Consider the following 16,459-nt stretch of genomic DNA (forward strand, 5'->3'; position numbering starts at 1 on the left):
GCCTGTTTCCAGTCATTTTACCGGGTCAGGAATGGATTGAATGAAGCCCCATCTAGCGGAGAAGGTAGGAATTGTGCCACCTGCTGAAGCCTGTTGCACTCCTTTAGGGCAATGATTTATGACTGACAGATGAAATGAAACGATATGGGAGAGTGTTACTGGAATGAAAGATGACGGAAAACCGGAGTACCCGGAGAAAAGCCAGTCCCACCTCCGCTTTGTCCAGATAAAAATTTCACATGGAGTGACCGGGACTTGAACCACGGTACCCAGCGGTGAGGCCGGCGCACTTCTGCCTGAGCCACTGAGGCTTTGCAGGTTATTGTAAATAAAGAATTTTTGTGACTAAATGAATTTCATCTCCTTGTCTTTGGAGATTGGACAGCTGAAGTAGAAGACAGCCTGTAGGGGTGAAGTACAGTAGGAACTTTGAGGGCCCTGGGACCGCTACGGTAGCTCTGAAGGCCCTTCAGGAACTCTGAAAAGCAGTGGCAAAAGGGGCAAAAAAAAAAAAAGCAATGAAAATGTAAATCTTATAGCAGTTGTATAGTATTATTTGAAGTGATTCCACATACTGTATAAGAGTTTATTATTGTGTGTAAGTGCACAAGATAAGAGTAGAATTTTATAAATAATATAAAAATATTAAGTATGAGCTGTCTGTTTAATAGAAAAATTGTTAGTGTAAATTGTATAATATTGTATTTTAGGAAAATGTCTTCTTTTCCTTTTAATTAAAAATTTAATGCTTGATGTATTTTTGTGTATCATTTACCACTGAGGTAGACACCTAATTTGCAAATAAAGTGATTTTGGTTTGATTTGATTTAATTTGACCTTCAAAAGCTGTAAACTTAGTTCTTGGGATGTGAAGTTGTTGTTTTTTTTTTTTTTTTTTTTTTTCATTCCTACAGTATACCTTTTCAGTTGTAGTTGCTGTGCTTTCATTTTACAGATCTCTCCCACTTCTCTTACATTATGATGGCAGAATAGATATAAGGAATGGCAGGAGGAAAGAGAAAAGATAACTTGTAGATATATCATGCTTGTTAACATTAGTTATCAAAAACAGAGCTTTTGTTCATTGGTTTTGTTTTCAGTGGCAAAGAAATGTATCAGAGCCTCCCAGCTGATGTGCATTTTCAGCTTCTTTCTTTTCACGACAGATGCTTTTATCTCTTCATTCTTCATATCATTGTGGCACGCCTTTTACTTTATACTTCATTCATTAGTACTGATCTATCAAGAAGGTCCCGTGATGAGTGTTTATGCTTGTCCCCCTGCTGAATCTGGGAAGCAGATATAAGCTTGTCTGGTAGAGGTGGGGAAGAAAGAAATGAACATAGAATAACTGGAATGTATGAGGAGGGAAACAATGTATTTGAAGATAGCAGTGTGAAAAGATATTGAGAATGCCCCTTTTGTGTTCGTTCTCGTTTCTTCTTTCTGTTAATCAGTTTTCCCCACACTGTTCTGTTGTGCTTATTCTATTGTGTATTCCTTTTCATGAACCTTTTTAAATACATCCTGATTTGTCATTTTTTGAATTACATATATAACTCTTTTATTATAACTGCTGTTCATCACCCCTCCTACCTAGGTTATAAATATAAATTTCTTGAGGTATGAATTAATTGTGTATTTTATGTTTCAGGTCATTTTGATAATACTATATATGGTGTGTCTTCTGTTGGAAATCTCATTGCTGAAGCAAAAAGAGATTTACGTAAAGACCTGGATCAGTTGGCAAAAAGCAGAATTAGTGAAGATTCTAGAGAAGATGATGACAAAGATGAAGATGTAGAGAAAAAGAATGGTGTTGAAGAGGATGGTACAGATGAAGAACAAGACAGTGACAGTGACAATGAAGAGAAAGGTAGGGGGCGTCGGAACATTTTCCAGAAGCGAACCTTATTTATATATCCTCTTTTGGTGAATGTTTGAAGACTTGTAATATTCTTCTAGATTAGGTTCGTTGCTTACAGTTCATCCATGTCAAGTCTTAAAAAATCTGATTTGATGATGTGATGTTATAAGTTTTGTTACATTAAGTGTTTCAATGATAGTGTTAGCACTTTGAGATGTTGGGCTAGTCTTTTACACTTTCATTGTTGATACTTTCTATAATTGAAACATTTGAGTTTGAATTTTAGATAGATGGATAGGTAGATAAATGTAATTATTGGCGTAGTTAAGGCCATTAGACCTTCTCTTACACTAAACCAATTTGTACATAGAATCGAAGTTAACACTACCGTAATTAATACTAAGTATACCACAGTTAAAGGCAATCTAAATACTTTATAACAGAAATGAAATTCCACCCCAGTGAGATAAACATACTTACAACAATAATAATAGGCCTACTACTACTACTACTAGCTAGTGGTAATAATGTACTAACACCATCAGTAAAATACTAGAATTGCACAGTTCACTCGTATCCTGCTGTACCTCTTAACGCTCTTTTAAATGACCTTGTGGTTGGTATTCCTCTGATGTCATCCGGTAAGCAATTCCGTTCTCGGGCGGCAAACACAGAAAATGAGTTATTATATGTTGCAGTTTGATGGTGAGGAATGATGAGCAGGTTTGATGTTTGAGCCCTTGTATCTCTGTTATGCACATTTGAGAAATAATGAAAACACAAAGAAAGGTAAGATGGGGAAGATGTAGTAAGGACTCGGTGGGGGAGAGACAGAGTATGATGATTACGGCGAACGTGGAGTCGCGACCACTCTAGTTCTAGGAAAGATGACACGTGGTCATATTTTCTTAGATTGCATATATACCTCACACATGCATTTTGAGCGCGTTGTAGCCTTAGGGACAACAGTGGCCTCACATCATTGAAAACAACATCGCAATAGTCAAAATGTGGCATTACAAGAGCCTCGATTAATTTCTGCTTAAGTTTTATTGGAAATATGTATTTATACGAAGCGTGTGTTTTAAGTAAGGTTCGGTTTTTTGTAGGCACTAATAGTTCGTGCGCGTATCGCAACAAGCACATGCGTCGTGTACTGACATGCCTCGGGAACAACTGTGCTCAGTTTCAGCTCTGTAGCTAACCTATACGGTTCTGTTTGGTGCTTTCAAAATGTTTGACTATCAACTCGCCCGCCGCATGTGAGGTTCGGTCAGTGATACGGTTTTTGTCAGCAAGGAACCTGTCTGCTGCAGAAATTCAACCGATTTGCGAAGTGTACGGTGATACTGTTATGAGCGAAAGCAAAGTGCGTAAGTGGGTACGACAGTTCAAAGATGGCCGTGACGTCCATGATGAGGACCGCTCCGGTCGCCCTTCTTTGATTACGGATGATTTGGTGGCTTCAGTTGAAGCGAAGATTCGTGAGAACAGGCGCTTCACAATAACAGGTCGATCAAACAAATTTCCTGACATGTCAAGATCAGTGCTTTACAACATTGTTTCTGAACACCTGAAGTTTAGGAAACTGTGCTCCTGTTGGGTCCCGAAACTCCTAACAGAGGACCACAAAAACCAAAGATTTGAGTGTGCGATGAAGTTCTTGACTCGTTATGACGAAGAAGGTGACGGCTTCTTGAGTCAGATCGTAACCTGAGACGAAACATGGGTTTCGCATATCACGCCCGAATCGAAGCAACAGAGCATGGAATGGAGACACACACACTCGCCTATAAAGGTGAAGGCCAAACAGACTCTGTCCCAGCGCAAAATCATGGTGTCGGTGTTTTGGGATAGGCATGGTGTTTTGTTGGTCGACTTCATGCAACGAGGAACCACTATCAATGCAGAAGCATACTGCCAAACCCTGAGAAAGCTATGCAGAGCGATTCAAAACAAAAGACGCGGCATGCTGACAAAGGGAATTGTCCTTCTCCATGACAATGCAAGACCTCACACTGCAGGTCAGACCCGTGATTTATTGGACAGTTTTGGCTGGGAAGTTTTAGACCACCCACCCTACAGTCCTGATCTTGCGCTGAGCGATTACCATCTGTTCCTCCACCTCAAACATCATCTCAGAGGCAACCATTATGATGATGACGCCGATGTGAAAACGGCAGTGAACTCTTGGTTATCGGAGCAGGCGGCAAGTTTCTATGAAGAGGGTATTTTAAAATTGGTTACGAGATATGATAAGTGTTTGAACAAACGTGGCAACTATGTCGAAAAATAGTGAAGTATGTACTTTCTGAATATAACTTTACTTTTTTAAATAACCTTTCGTTGTGTACTTATTTTCAAACGGGCCTTACTTAAAAAAACATGCCTCGTATTTATATAAAGAATGAAGAGCAGAGAAAACCTTTTGGCAGATACGTAAGATATGTCCAGACCAAGTCATGCGTTCGTCCATGATAACGCCGAGGTTCTTCACTTGTGCTACAAAAGGAATTGGCAACATTCTGAAGGATTACTCTCGGCAGTGGACATTTATTAATACTTGCCATTTGATTTTGATGGCCAAGAAGGATTACTTGTGACTTTGTAGGGTTCAATTGCAGGCCATGGGCAGCAGACCATTCACTAACAGTCTGTAAGTCAATGTTTAGTAAGTCTATATTTTCCTGAAGGTCTTGTGCTGTAGAGTCTGTGTAGAGTTGAAGGTTGTCAGCGTACATGTGGTATTTGCAATGTCTTAAATTCGATGATATGTCATTCACAAAGAGTGTGAAAAGTAGTAGTCAAAGTACAGAGACTTGAGGGACTCCTCTCTTCACGTGACGCCACGAGGAAATAATTCCATTATTACCTTTCACACATTGTTGAAGTCCGTGAAGATAGGAATGCATCCAAGCAATCGTACTCTGAGAAAAATGTAGAGCCTTCAACTTTACAAGTAATATGTCAATGTCTACGCAGTCAAAAGCTTTACTGTAATCTAGTAGTACTAGAACTGTGACTCGTCCTGTGTATTTTTTTTTTTTTTTTTTTTTTTTTTTTTCAAAATGGCGCCTGGTAATGACGACGTAGTGTTTTATTCTCAGAGTAAATTAACCGTAAAATGTGTCGAAAAGTGCGGAAAATGTCGAAGATTAGTGAAAAATGGAATGTTGTGTGATTCATGTGATCGATGGTGGCATTATAAGTGCGGAAATTGCCCTAGAGACGTAAAAACTAATGAAAATGTTGACTGGATTTGTGAGCAGTGTGTTTGGAATGTTGTTGTTGGGGACGGCGTTGACGAAGCACCGAAAACAGTCGGTGAGGAATATAAAAGTGCATTAGAAATTATAAACATTCTAAAAAAGGACAATTCTAAAAAAGGACAATGAGACTCTCAAAGTTGAAAATCAAGAATTAAAAGAAAGACTGCGATCGCTAGAATTTGGGACTGACCATTCTTCGAGTGATATTCCGATACAAGTAACAAACTCGAGCACGTGGTGTCAAGTAATTCGTGGATGGCCGGTTAAGAAGAAATCTACAACTGAATTTCCGGAAATAAACATCACAAATAGGTTTTCTGCCCTAAATAATTTAATTCTGGAAGAAAGTGATCGCGCGCGTGAAACCAAATCATCGCGATCCACTGCCGTTGCCGTGCCGAGTTTAAAATTTAGGCCTAGAATTCAGATTCAAGACGCAGTTAGGCCTAAATCAGCGAAGGTAGCTGTGTTTGGTGATAGCCAAGGAAGGGGAATTGCGGGAGTGATTAACGACGAGAATATAGCAGCAACCGGAGAAATATATCCAGGAGCTTCCATCAGCAGTGTTCTGGAAAACGTAGAAGCAGCAACTAGGAACTTCGGGAGCGGCGATGCAGTGCTTATCATCGGTGGGACGAACGACGTAACTCACGACGACGCCAAGAATGTAAGATCACAACTTAAACATACACTAGGGAAGCTGACCCACACTAACGTTTTTGTAGTGAACGTGCCCCACAGGCATGATTTGAGTAGAGCCTCGTGTGTGAACATTGAAGTGGACAAGGTCAGTACAGATATTGTTAAAATTTGTAAACATTTTTGGAATACTCAGGTTATTGAATGCAGCAGTTTTGAGAGATACTGTTATACAAAACATGGCCTCCACCTAAACAATTCAGGTAAACGAAAGATAGCAAATATTGTTCTAGATTTTATTAATCATAAGATATGTACTGTAAAACAGGCAACTCCCTTGAGTTATAATACTGACCAGAAAAACTAGTAGAAAGAGCCAGCTGTACTTCAAGCTGGCTCAGTCAACTAGAAAAAGAAACTCAGGATAGTAAGGACTTGAAACAGTCAAGTTTTAGGGAGGAAGAGGGTCTGAGATTGCTCTTGGTAAACTGTCAAAGTGTAGTAAATAAACAATTAAAATTTGGTACATTGATGGAATCTTATGAGACTGATGTGGTGATAGGAGTGGAATCGTGGTTGAAAGAAGGGGTGGGTAATAGAGAAGTATTTCCAGAAGGGTACACAGTCTATCGTAGTGACCGAGGAGATAAAAAGGGAGGGGGGGTGTTTATTCTGGTGAAGGAAACTTACTGTTCACATGAATGGTTTACCGATGAAAGGGATGAAATATTAGGGATAAAATTAGTTTGTGATAATATGAAGGAGGTGGGAATTATAGGAACATACAGGCCTGGAAGAGAGGAAGGAGACATGGAAATCTTTGAGAAAATAATAGATTATACTCGTAAAAACAATAATAATGATATGGTAATAATTGGGGGAGATCTAAATTTGCCTGAAGTTGAATGGAATGGAGCTGCAAGTGAAGCCCATGAACAGAAACTAGCAAAAAAGTTAATTTGGGAGAGAGGATTTACACAAGTAGTACGAGAACCGACTCGTCTCAATAACTTACTAGATGTATTCTTGGTTAAACCATGGGAAATTGTTGATAAAACTGAGGTAATTGAAGGAATAGGAGACCATAAGGCTGTAATAATGGATGTAGGACTCGTACCAAAAAGGCTTAATAAGAGGGTTACACAAGACAAGAAATAGTACAGAAACAGTTGATTTGCCTCCATTAACCTTCATATTATTTTCTTCAACCCATTGTTGGATACTTTCAAGGTCCCTTTGTAATTCTGAACAATCCTTGTGGGTGCGGTCATTTCTCAGAAGCGAGTATCCTTCAAGTTGACACAAAGAAGACGGGCTCTTATCTGTCAACCATGACTCAGACACTAGTAGGGCATGGAAAACAACTGGGATGAATATTTTTGTAAGCTCATCCATGCAATTGGCAGCTATTAAGCTTTGACCGTTAATATGACAGACGTGAAGGGCTCTAGGATGTTGCGAGACGAAGTTCTTAAGAATGTTAGCGGTACTTTGGTCAGGGTTGGAACTAGAGTTTGAGGGGAGCAGGGACAGCGGAAGGAAAGGAGAGGGTAGATGGCCTGGTGGCTGCTGAGATAGACAGGTGATGTCAGAGGAATGTCCATTGTGACTCGTGACAGTAACCAACTTGGTAGAATGTAAATCACCAAAATAGACAAATAAATACGAGGGGCTAGGAGGAAATTATCGTTAACTGAAGTACAAGGGTGCAGGTAATGAATTAACTGTGCATAAAATTACCTAATATTTTTAAAGTACAACTAAACTAGGGGTGTCTTGTCTTAAATTAATGAAGTATATATTACTGGCAAAGTATTGAAACTACAGTAGAGTCTCGCTCAACCGACCTTCGCTTATCCGACACTCTGTGTTATCCGACACAGGTAGTCTTAATATGAACTTTCGGTGGATGCAATTCTGGGACACGGGGTGTGGAGGGTGCGACTGTGGGACAAGCACTGGCAGTCATGCGGTAGGATTGTTCAATGTAGTATTGGTTGGGTGCGGATGTTATAATTTTCATATCCTCTGTGAGTATGGCGAGTAAACGTAAGAAAGTGATTGTTTCTGTGGAAGACAAGTAGAGTGGGTTAAAGAGACTGGACAAAGGGGAAACTCTCCAAAAAATGGCTTCAGATTATGGTGTTGGACGTGTTACAATGGGAGATTGGAAACATACGAGGGAATAAATTGAAAAGTGGTGCTCTACCAGAACAACAAGTGATGCAGTGAAAATTAGAAAGAAACAATGAAAAATGTGAGTACGAAAAAGTAAGTGAAGCACTATTTCTTTGGTTCACTAAAAACCAGGAAAAGGGCTTGTCAATATCTGGCCCCATTCTGTAAGAAATGGTGGTGTATATCCAGAAGGAGTTTAATAAAGGGACCCTAATTTTACTGCCAGTGCTGGGTGGCTTGATCGGTGGAAAAAAAACGGTACGGCATTGGGCAGCTTAATATCTGTGGAGAAAAACTGTCAGCTAAATCCGATGAGGTTGTGAAATTTAAAAGACAATTTCAAGAAATAATTCTTGCTGAAGGATTATCCGGTTATCAGATTTTTAATTGTGATGAGACTGGGCTGAATTTCAAGATGCTGACATCAAAACTCTTGCAGCCCAAGCCAAGACGTCTGCACCTGGCTACAGGCATAGTAAGAAAAGAGTACTGCATCTATTGTACAACTGAATTAATAAGTCAATAAATCGAGTCCCGTAAAACATAGTACATAATACAGTATAGTCTTCCTGTTTGTTTTAGTTCATTTTCAAAGTTATTCTGTATTATCCGACATTTTCGATGATCCGACGTATTCCAGGTCCCGTTTAAGTCGGATAATCGAGACTCTACTGTATTTAAAAAATATTACATTATTAATAATAATCATAAAAAATAAGAATGCAAGTTAATTAAAAATGAAGTGTTACGAATAGGAAAGTTATATACAAATGTAGTGATACTGAAATATCAAAGTTACAGTTCAGAATAGTGGGCAACGGAGTTTCATAACTATGGAAAATAATGTTATCTTAATATTTACAATGTGATGTGTTCCATCCGTGTTGCTCGGATTTTGCTGCCGTCTGGTTTGCGAATGATGACCGTGCAGTCTTTGGTCCACACGTTACGCAGTATGTGGAGCTCCACTGCTGCATGAAGGATGCTCAGCCGGCAGGCCGTCAGATCTTCCCGGATGGTGACCCCACTCCCTTTAAGCTTCCTCCTGTTATGAAACAGTCTGCTGCGGTCTCTGTATGACACAAATTTAACTATTATCAGGCGAGGTTTCTGCCCCGCCTTCGGACCAACACGGTGGCTGCGCGAAATATCGGCTAACTGAATGTCAGCTCCTATTTTTCGTGCAACATCCAGTACAAGATGGTCAGTGTCTTCCCCTTCAGTCTCAGGCCCACCAAATACTCACAGATTGTCTCTCCTCTGGTACTGCTCGAGGTCATCAGTCCGAGAGATAATTTCTTCTTTAGACGATGTCCTTAGCTCCTCCAAGCTTTGCCTCAGTTGTTCAATTTCACTATCCTTTAAACTGAATTGTTTTCTAAGTTCCTTGTTCAAAGTCTTGAACTCGGACAGTGTCTCCTCCACTCCAAAATTTTAGTTTCTATGCTGGCTGCAACCGCATCGGCTAGCACCTTCGCTACGTCCGGCTCCTGGAGTACGCGCCGAATGGTGTCCTCCACGCTAGGGTTGGCAGCACTTCCTCTGGGCTTGGATGCAGGCATGACGCTACTTCACAAAGTAATGAATAATTTAAAGATAATTATGAAGCTGCAGCTTTTTCGTATGTGGTACTTAGCTATCAGTTAAACACGCTTTACACACGGAACACAAGCACAGTTTCAATGCGCACTTCACTGTTTTACCCCTCCTATTTTTACTTTCTCCGGGAGCCTCACAACTCACGTGTTAGCTGCGCGCGAACATGTGTATGCAGTCAAATGCCAGTACAACAAAAGTTTACCTTAAGGAATAAAGTAGTCTGCAGTTTTCTTCTGTGTTGATTGCTGGTGCGCTAATACAGTTATTATTTTCATTATTGTAAAATTCTGTTAAACCAGAAATTCTGTCCCAAAAGAAGGAATACCAGATACTCTATCTGGGTTAGGTTATACTGTATATCTATATAGGTACTGTATTCATATTATATTGCAACTTCAGTGAGAATTAGTACCATTGTTGGCAGCCCTGAAAACTGTATTCTGTAGTTCCCTATTTTCACTGGAGCTGTACCTCAATTAAGGCTGTGTTCGTTTCCTTCCAGCTTCTAGCCCTTTCCCATCCCATAGTCGCCATAATACCTATCTCTGTTAGTGTGATGTAAAGCAAAATGTAAAAAGGGGGGGGAAATGGTACCATAATGTTAATTATGTACAGTATCTAAAAGTATGTGTATATATGTATATTATTCTTACAAAATTTTTCATTTTTCACTCCTTTTCTTAGAACCAAAAATTAAGCTTCACATAGCAAAAAGTACAGGTAGACCTCATCATACATGATAGTTACGTTCCGTGGAATTGCCTGACATACTGAATTTGCATAGAGAGAGTCGTGTTATGTGTGAAATATAGGGTTAGGTTTTAGTCTAGTCACATATTAAGTTTAAAATAGAAGAGATTCTTAGTATTTTTACAAAAATATTAATTATGTTTCTGAAATGCATTTTAATACAAAGTTTATACACTTACAAATTTAACACTGAAACACACAATAAATTTAAATAATTTAAGTCCATCTACGTATCCTAAATAGGCTCTGGATCATCTACATCAGAAGAATCTGATAATGCTGTAGTCAGTTCCGTTTCAGTCATGGATTTGTTTTTGTGCAAATCCTTTCTAGCTGAAGTGTTCTCGCTAGGTGCTTGACATTCATTTGAAGTGCCACATTGTTTTGCAAAGAAATGTTTGTTGACTGCATAGTCTTATTTGCCAGTTGATTATACAGCTCCTAACATTTAAGACAGTGTTCAGCTTCTCTCCTCACTCTTGCACTCCTAACTTCTTCAGCGTCATGTTCTTCGAAAATTGCCATTGCAGCGTCTATCATTCTGAAGGCCTCGGCCATTTTCTTCGTTGTCAGCTTTCTAAGAGGCTGAACTTCAACTTCTGTTTCTTCTTTATTACTATTATCACTCAAAATGATCAAATCTTCGTTTGCTCAGGTCTTCAGAATTAGAGTTTGGGAGGTCGCACACATTTCTCTTCGACATCAGTGAATCTAATCTGCCGTGCCATGTCCACAATTTCGCTTGTTGCACCAGTGATTTCGCTTATCACTTCATCATCTAGCATTGACACAGCATCGGGCCACAGTTTCCTCCATACACCATTCGAACATTTTGGAGTAATGTCAGTCCATGCGTCTCTAATAATATCAATCGCCACCTTAATATTAAACTGTTTCCAGAAAAATCTTGATGGTAAGTTCATCATTCGAATCACATTCTTCCATGAGATTGGAAAAAGTTTTATGTAGATAGTATGCCTTCAATGTAGAAATAGCTCCCTGGTCCCATGGGTTGTCTGTCTGTTAGGTCATCAGCCCAGAGGCTGGTTGGATCCTCAAATAGCACCACCAAAGGTTATGCGGTTATAAGGAAACCGCAAAAACCAATGGCAGCACCAAAATGAGGCGTACTAGGCAAGACGAGGAGCGAGGTAGTTTGCCATTGCAACACGACTGACCCTATGAGCAACACCTTTCAGAACACGCAGATGCACTAGTCGTGCTCTGAATGCCATTACTCAGCACCACCCATACCCCAGCAGCCATGGGTTGTAGAATAGATTTACTGTTCAGTGGCAGAAATAAAACTTCAATATTTTTATTTGAATCAATAATGGAAAGTGGGTGGCTGAGAACATTATCGAGGAGGAGGATGAAGAATTTTCAACAGGATTTTTTTCTTCTCAAAGTAGGCCTTCAATTCTGTATTCAGTTTATTAACCAAATAATCACTGGAAATAGCAGCAGAAGTCATCCAACTTCTTAAATTCCATCTCCAGTGAACAATAGAGTAAATTAATTTACTCTATTGTAATCACAGTTCAATACGGATCTATCATTATGAAACTTATTTCATTTAATCTCCAGTGAACTCCCAGCCTGTTCATGCGTCTCTAATCATAAAGGGTTTTAATTTTCAATCTCTGCAGCATTTCCTCAAAAAGAAGGGTGTATCGGTCATTGGCAGCCTTAAATCCTCGTACTGTTCTTCTTCAATAGAAATGAACGTGTGGCTAGGCATGTGTTTCCAAATAAGCCTGTTTCATCAAGATTGAAGACCTGCTTCGCATTATAGCCCTTTTCTGTCACAATTTCTTTAAACCTCTTTTTAAATTCCTCTGCTCCAATTTCATCTCCCGTAGCAGCCTCTCCTGTTATTTTAATGTTGTGAAAGCTAAAACAATGCTTGAAGCAATCAAACTAATCGGAGCTCGTGGAGAAAGGTGCTGGATCATCCTCTTCTTTCGTTAACTCTGCATACAAGCTCTTGGCTTTAGCTTGAAGAGCAGCTCTAGAGAGAGGCATGTGTTGGTTGTGATTCTGAATCCAGTGGCTTAGCATTTTTACCTTTCTTTCCATCGCTTCCGAGCGATATTTGTTATTCTAGTCACACTTAAGTTAGTAGAAGATTGAGCAGTTTTTATGAATTGATTCCCCATTGTCACGAAAAGTTCTCGCAGTGGATTAATTAAGTCTCAAAGCACACATAATGTCAATAATACACTTAACTTTCTCAGAGCGATCCAAAACTTCTAACTTTGTTTCTAATGAGTACGACTTTGATACATGCTTCTTTCCTTCGACAGGCACATTTTTTCTCTTTTACCCGGTATTTTAAATACGAAACCTGTAAAGTGCAACTTCACAGCTCTACTGACGGGAACTGAAGATTCACATCTCGACAAACACTACAGAAGATGCGCGTAGAGATGCGCCTGCCCTGTTTAACCTTGGCGCACGGCGTAGTGTACATTACAGAATTCGCTACGCATGTCTGTACCCGCATTAAGACATTACAGCTTCCACGTACTGTTAAAAGATGGCGGCACTAGACTTAAAACCAAAATTGCATATATGCGAAATCGCCGATAACAAATTTGCATATAACAGGGTTTACCTGTGTGTTGGATAGGGTTATATAGGTTAAATGCTCCACTTACAGTAATCTTGTCAAATTGAATTGTCAAATGGTGGAATAGATTTCTCAGGATGTTACACTAGATTAAAAATATATATTATCTGACTGACTTAAACAGTTTTATCATGCCCTAAGGAGTAAAGTAGTCTAATTTTCTTGTGTTGATTGCTGGCACACTCATAAATTCATTGCTTAACAAATGGAACACAAATATGACTGCATGAATCAACTTTAATCAACAAATTAGTAAGGCAAAGATGAGAGCATAAAGTTCATTGGTGGATTGTCAACTTCGCGTCATACCTAGCCAATAGTGCAACTTCTTGCGTTGGAGGATGCGCGAAATAAAATAAAAAAACCCTATGGCACTACAGCCCTTGAAGGGCCTTGGCCTACCAAGCGACCGCTGCTTAGCCCGAAGGCCTGCATATTACGAGGTGTCGTGTGGTCAGCACGACGAATCCTCCCGGCCGTTATTCTTGGCTTTCTAGACTGGGGCCGCCATCTCACCGTCAGATAGCTCCTCAATTCTAATCACGTAGGCTGAGTGGACCTCGAACCAGCCCTCAGGTCCAGGTAAAAATGCCTGACCTGGCCGGGAATCGAACCCGGGGCCTCTGGGTAAGAGGCAGGCACACTACCCCTACACCACGGGGCCGGCGTCTGAATAATAAAATAATGAAATAATACAGAGTTATTAAAAAAGAAGGAACAGATTTCAGATATTTATTTCTTCCAAACTGCAAAAAGTAGAACCACAATTCCAATGTTCGTGGACAGACAAAGGTTTAAAATTTGCACAGTCCATGTATAAGCGACGATGTTGCAAGTTCCTATCCCGGCCGCATTGGCGCTGGTTCTTGTAGTGTCCAGCTGCATTGCGCGCGGTGCACTGCTGCTTGTCAGTTGGAGTGTAAGCAAACGGCGACACAACAGGAAAAAAGCATTTTGTGTGCTGCAATTAGCAAAACTGGAGTCTATTATTGGAGTTAAATGTGTTTTTCGCAGTCAGTTTAATGAACAATCACCTCGGCATAAGTGGATTTACCAGTGGCATCGAAAGTTTGTAGAAAATTTTGCATCTGCAAAGGGAAAAGCTTGGGATGTCCACACACGTCGAATAATAATGACGAGCGTATTCATGCAGTTTACGAAAGGAGCCCAAAGAAATCCACAACACGAGGAAGCAAGGAACTTAACATTCCTCAAACAACGATATGGCGAGTTTTGAAACACCGTTTGTACCTGAAGGTGTACAAACTGCAGTTATTGCAGAAATTGCATCCAGACGACTACAACAAAAGGTATGACTTTTGCATTAGCATGCTAGATGATATGGAAGAAGACAATTTTTCTGAACAATTAATTTTTTCAGATGAATGCACTTTTCATCTTTCGGGTAAAGTTAATTGGTGTAACGTTAGAATTTGGGCAAGTGAAAATCCTATGACAGTTATCGAACATGAAAGAGATTCACCGAAGGTGAACGTCTTCAGTGTCATATCTGTAAAGAAAGTTTATGGACCTTTCTTCTTCATGGAGAAACATGTGACAGGACTAACTTATCTAGACATGCTTCAAAACTGGTTATTTCTTCAAATGGAAGATGATTATGATGACTTCATCTTCATGAAAGATGTTGGCCTGTCTCATTTCTCTCAGCACGTTCGACATTACCTAAATGACACCATTCCAGGATGTTGGATTGGAAGAGGAGGAGCAGAAGATGATCTTCATCGCCTGTGGTGTCCTATCTCTCCAGATCTCATTCCTTGTGATTTTTATCTGTGGGGTTACAAAAAAGACAGTGTTTATCTCCCTATGGCTGACACTCTTGAAAGTTTGCAACATTGAATTGAAGTTGTGAATTCAATAACTAGAGACCACCTGATTAGTGTGTGGCAAAAAATGATCCATAATACCAATATAAATGGTCCGTTACTGGACATTATAATTTTCCAGCTAACTCATTCCTGCTTGCCAGCGTTTCACCCCAGTATGCTAAGTCAGGCTCATCAGTTGGTAAATCAGTTGGGAATCAACATCTATATCATCTGATGACCAGGCAGGCATCAATTTTTGGTAATAAGACAATCTCTCATAGTGCATTGGCACTGCCGGTGGTTCCAAATAGCTTCCGCAGTGGCCTCTATGGTATGCATTAGCCATGCATCTTGGTGGGGGTGCTATTTACCAACTGATGAACCCGACTTAGCACACTGGGGTGAAACACTGGCAAGCAGGAATGAGTTAGCTGGAAAATTTATAACGTTCAATAACGGACCATTTATATTGGTATTGTAAATTTACTCATTCGGCACAAGTATTTCAGGTTCCCTATGGGAATCTAAATCTATATCAAGAAATGATCCACCATTTTGATATTTGTCGTGCAACACATGGTGCTCATATTGAAACCTTACAGAAGTGAAAATTGAACTTTCTCTTTCGAGGAATGTTGGAATCGTGTTTCTATCTTTTGTAGTTTGGAAGAAATAAATGTTTGAAATCTGTTCCTTTTCTGAATAACCCTGTATTTATATTATAAAGCAGAATGAATTTCAATTATAGTTAAAAACAATAAAGTAAAATATATGCAAAAGGCAGAATTTGATTTGCTATACTGAACATTCATAATTCAAAAAATGAAATGTTTTACCAAACATTAATTAGAGAAAAGGGAAGGGGCTGTAAGCTTGTATTTGGGAGATGGTGGGTTTGAATTCCACCGTCAACAGCCCTGAAGATGGTTTACCATGGTTTCCCGTTTTCACGCCAGACAAATGTTAGAGCTGTACCTCAATTAAGGTCACAGTCTCTCCTTCCTCCTCCTAGCCCTTTTCTATCCCACCTATCCCATTATTGCCTTACAACCTTAGTGTTAGTGCGACGTGCAAAAAAGAAAAAGAAAAAAGGAACTGTTACCATAATGTTATATACATATGTATAACCATTTGTATATATATAAATCTTATATTATTTTTCATGCATCATGCCCTTTCTTAGAACCAAAAATTAAGTTTTACATAGCAAGAAGTATGTTAACTAGAGCTGTGCTCCATTTACGGCCATCATGTCAAACTGATTTCTCAAATGGTGAATTTCTCAAAATGTTAAAATTTAATTCTTCATTGAAAAATTCAAAATATTACGCGAGATTAAAAATATATATTATACCAGCAGTTACCTGTGGCTTCGCTCACTTGGATTTCGTACGTTGATAAAAGTAATCGTTCCTCGGTACTGTACTAAGGCATTGTCTGAAAATTCCTGAAGTATAAAAACTCACTGAAAAATTGAGTTTCATTTGCCCCAGAAAATCTTTGTTAACGACGTTTGTGGTATTGTTTTTTGGGGTGAAAAGATGACCATGTGACATAGAACTGTACATGTGAGAAACAGTCTTTTCTCAAGTCGAAAAATATAAATTTAAAAAAATGTTTCTTTATTTTATTTTTAAAGGATATTCCAAATGCCTATTTCCACACCTGTAACATGTTCAGATTTTGAGATATAAGT

The 16,459-nt window shown here is 39.3% G+C and overlaps 1 protein-coding gene across 2 annotated transcripts in view; it reads left to right on the top strand.

The window, feature by feature from the left end:
- Window positions 1-16,459, top strand: part of Klp31E (kinesin-like protein 31E) — a 580,309-nt gene that overhangs the window by 289,364 nt on the left and 274,486 nt on the right. For both annotated transcript variants that reach the window (XM_067145074.2, XM_067145075.2), the window contains exon 10: window positions 1,655-1,876. In XM_067145074.2, coding sequence (XP_067001175.2) covers window positions 1,655-1,876 — 222 coding nt within the window. The remainder of the gene's footprint in view (window positions 1-1,654; window positions 1,877-16,459) is intronic.

The sequence above is a fragment of the Anabrus simplex genome, chromosome 4 (assembly GCF_040414725.1).
Source record: "Anabrus simplex isolate iqAnaSimp1 chromosome 4, ASM4041472v1, whole genome shotgun sequence".
Lineage (NCBI taxonomy): Eukaryota > Metazoa > Arthropoda > Insecta > Orthoptera > Tettigoniidae > Anabrus > Anabrus simplex.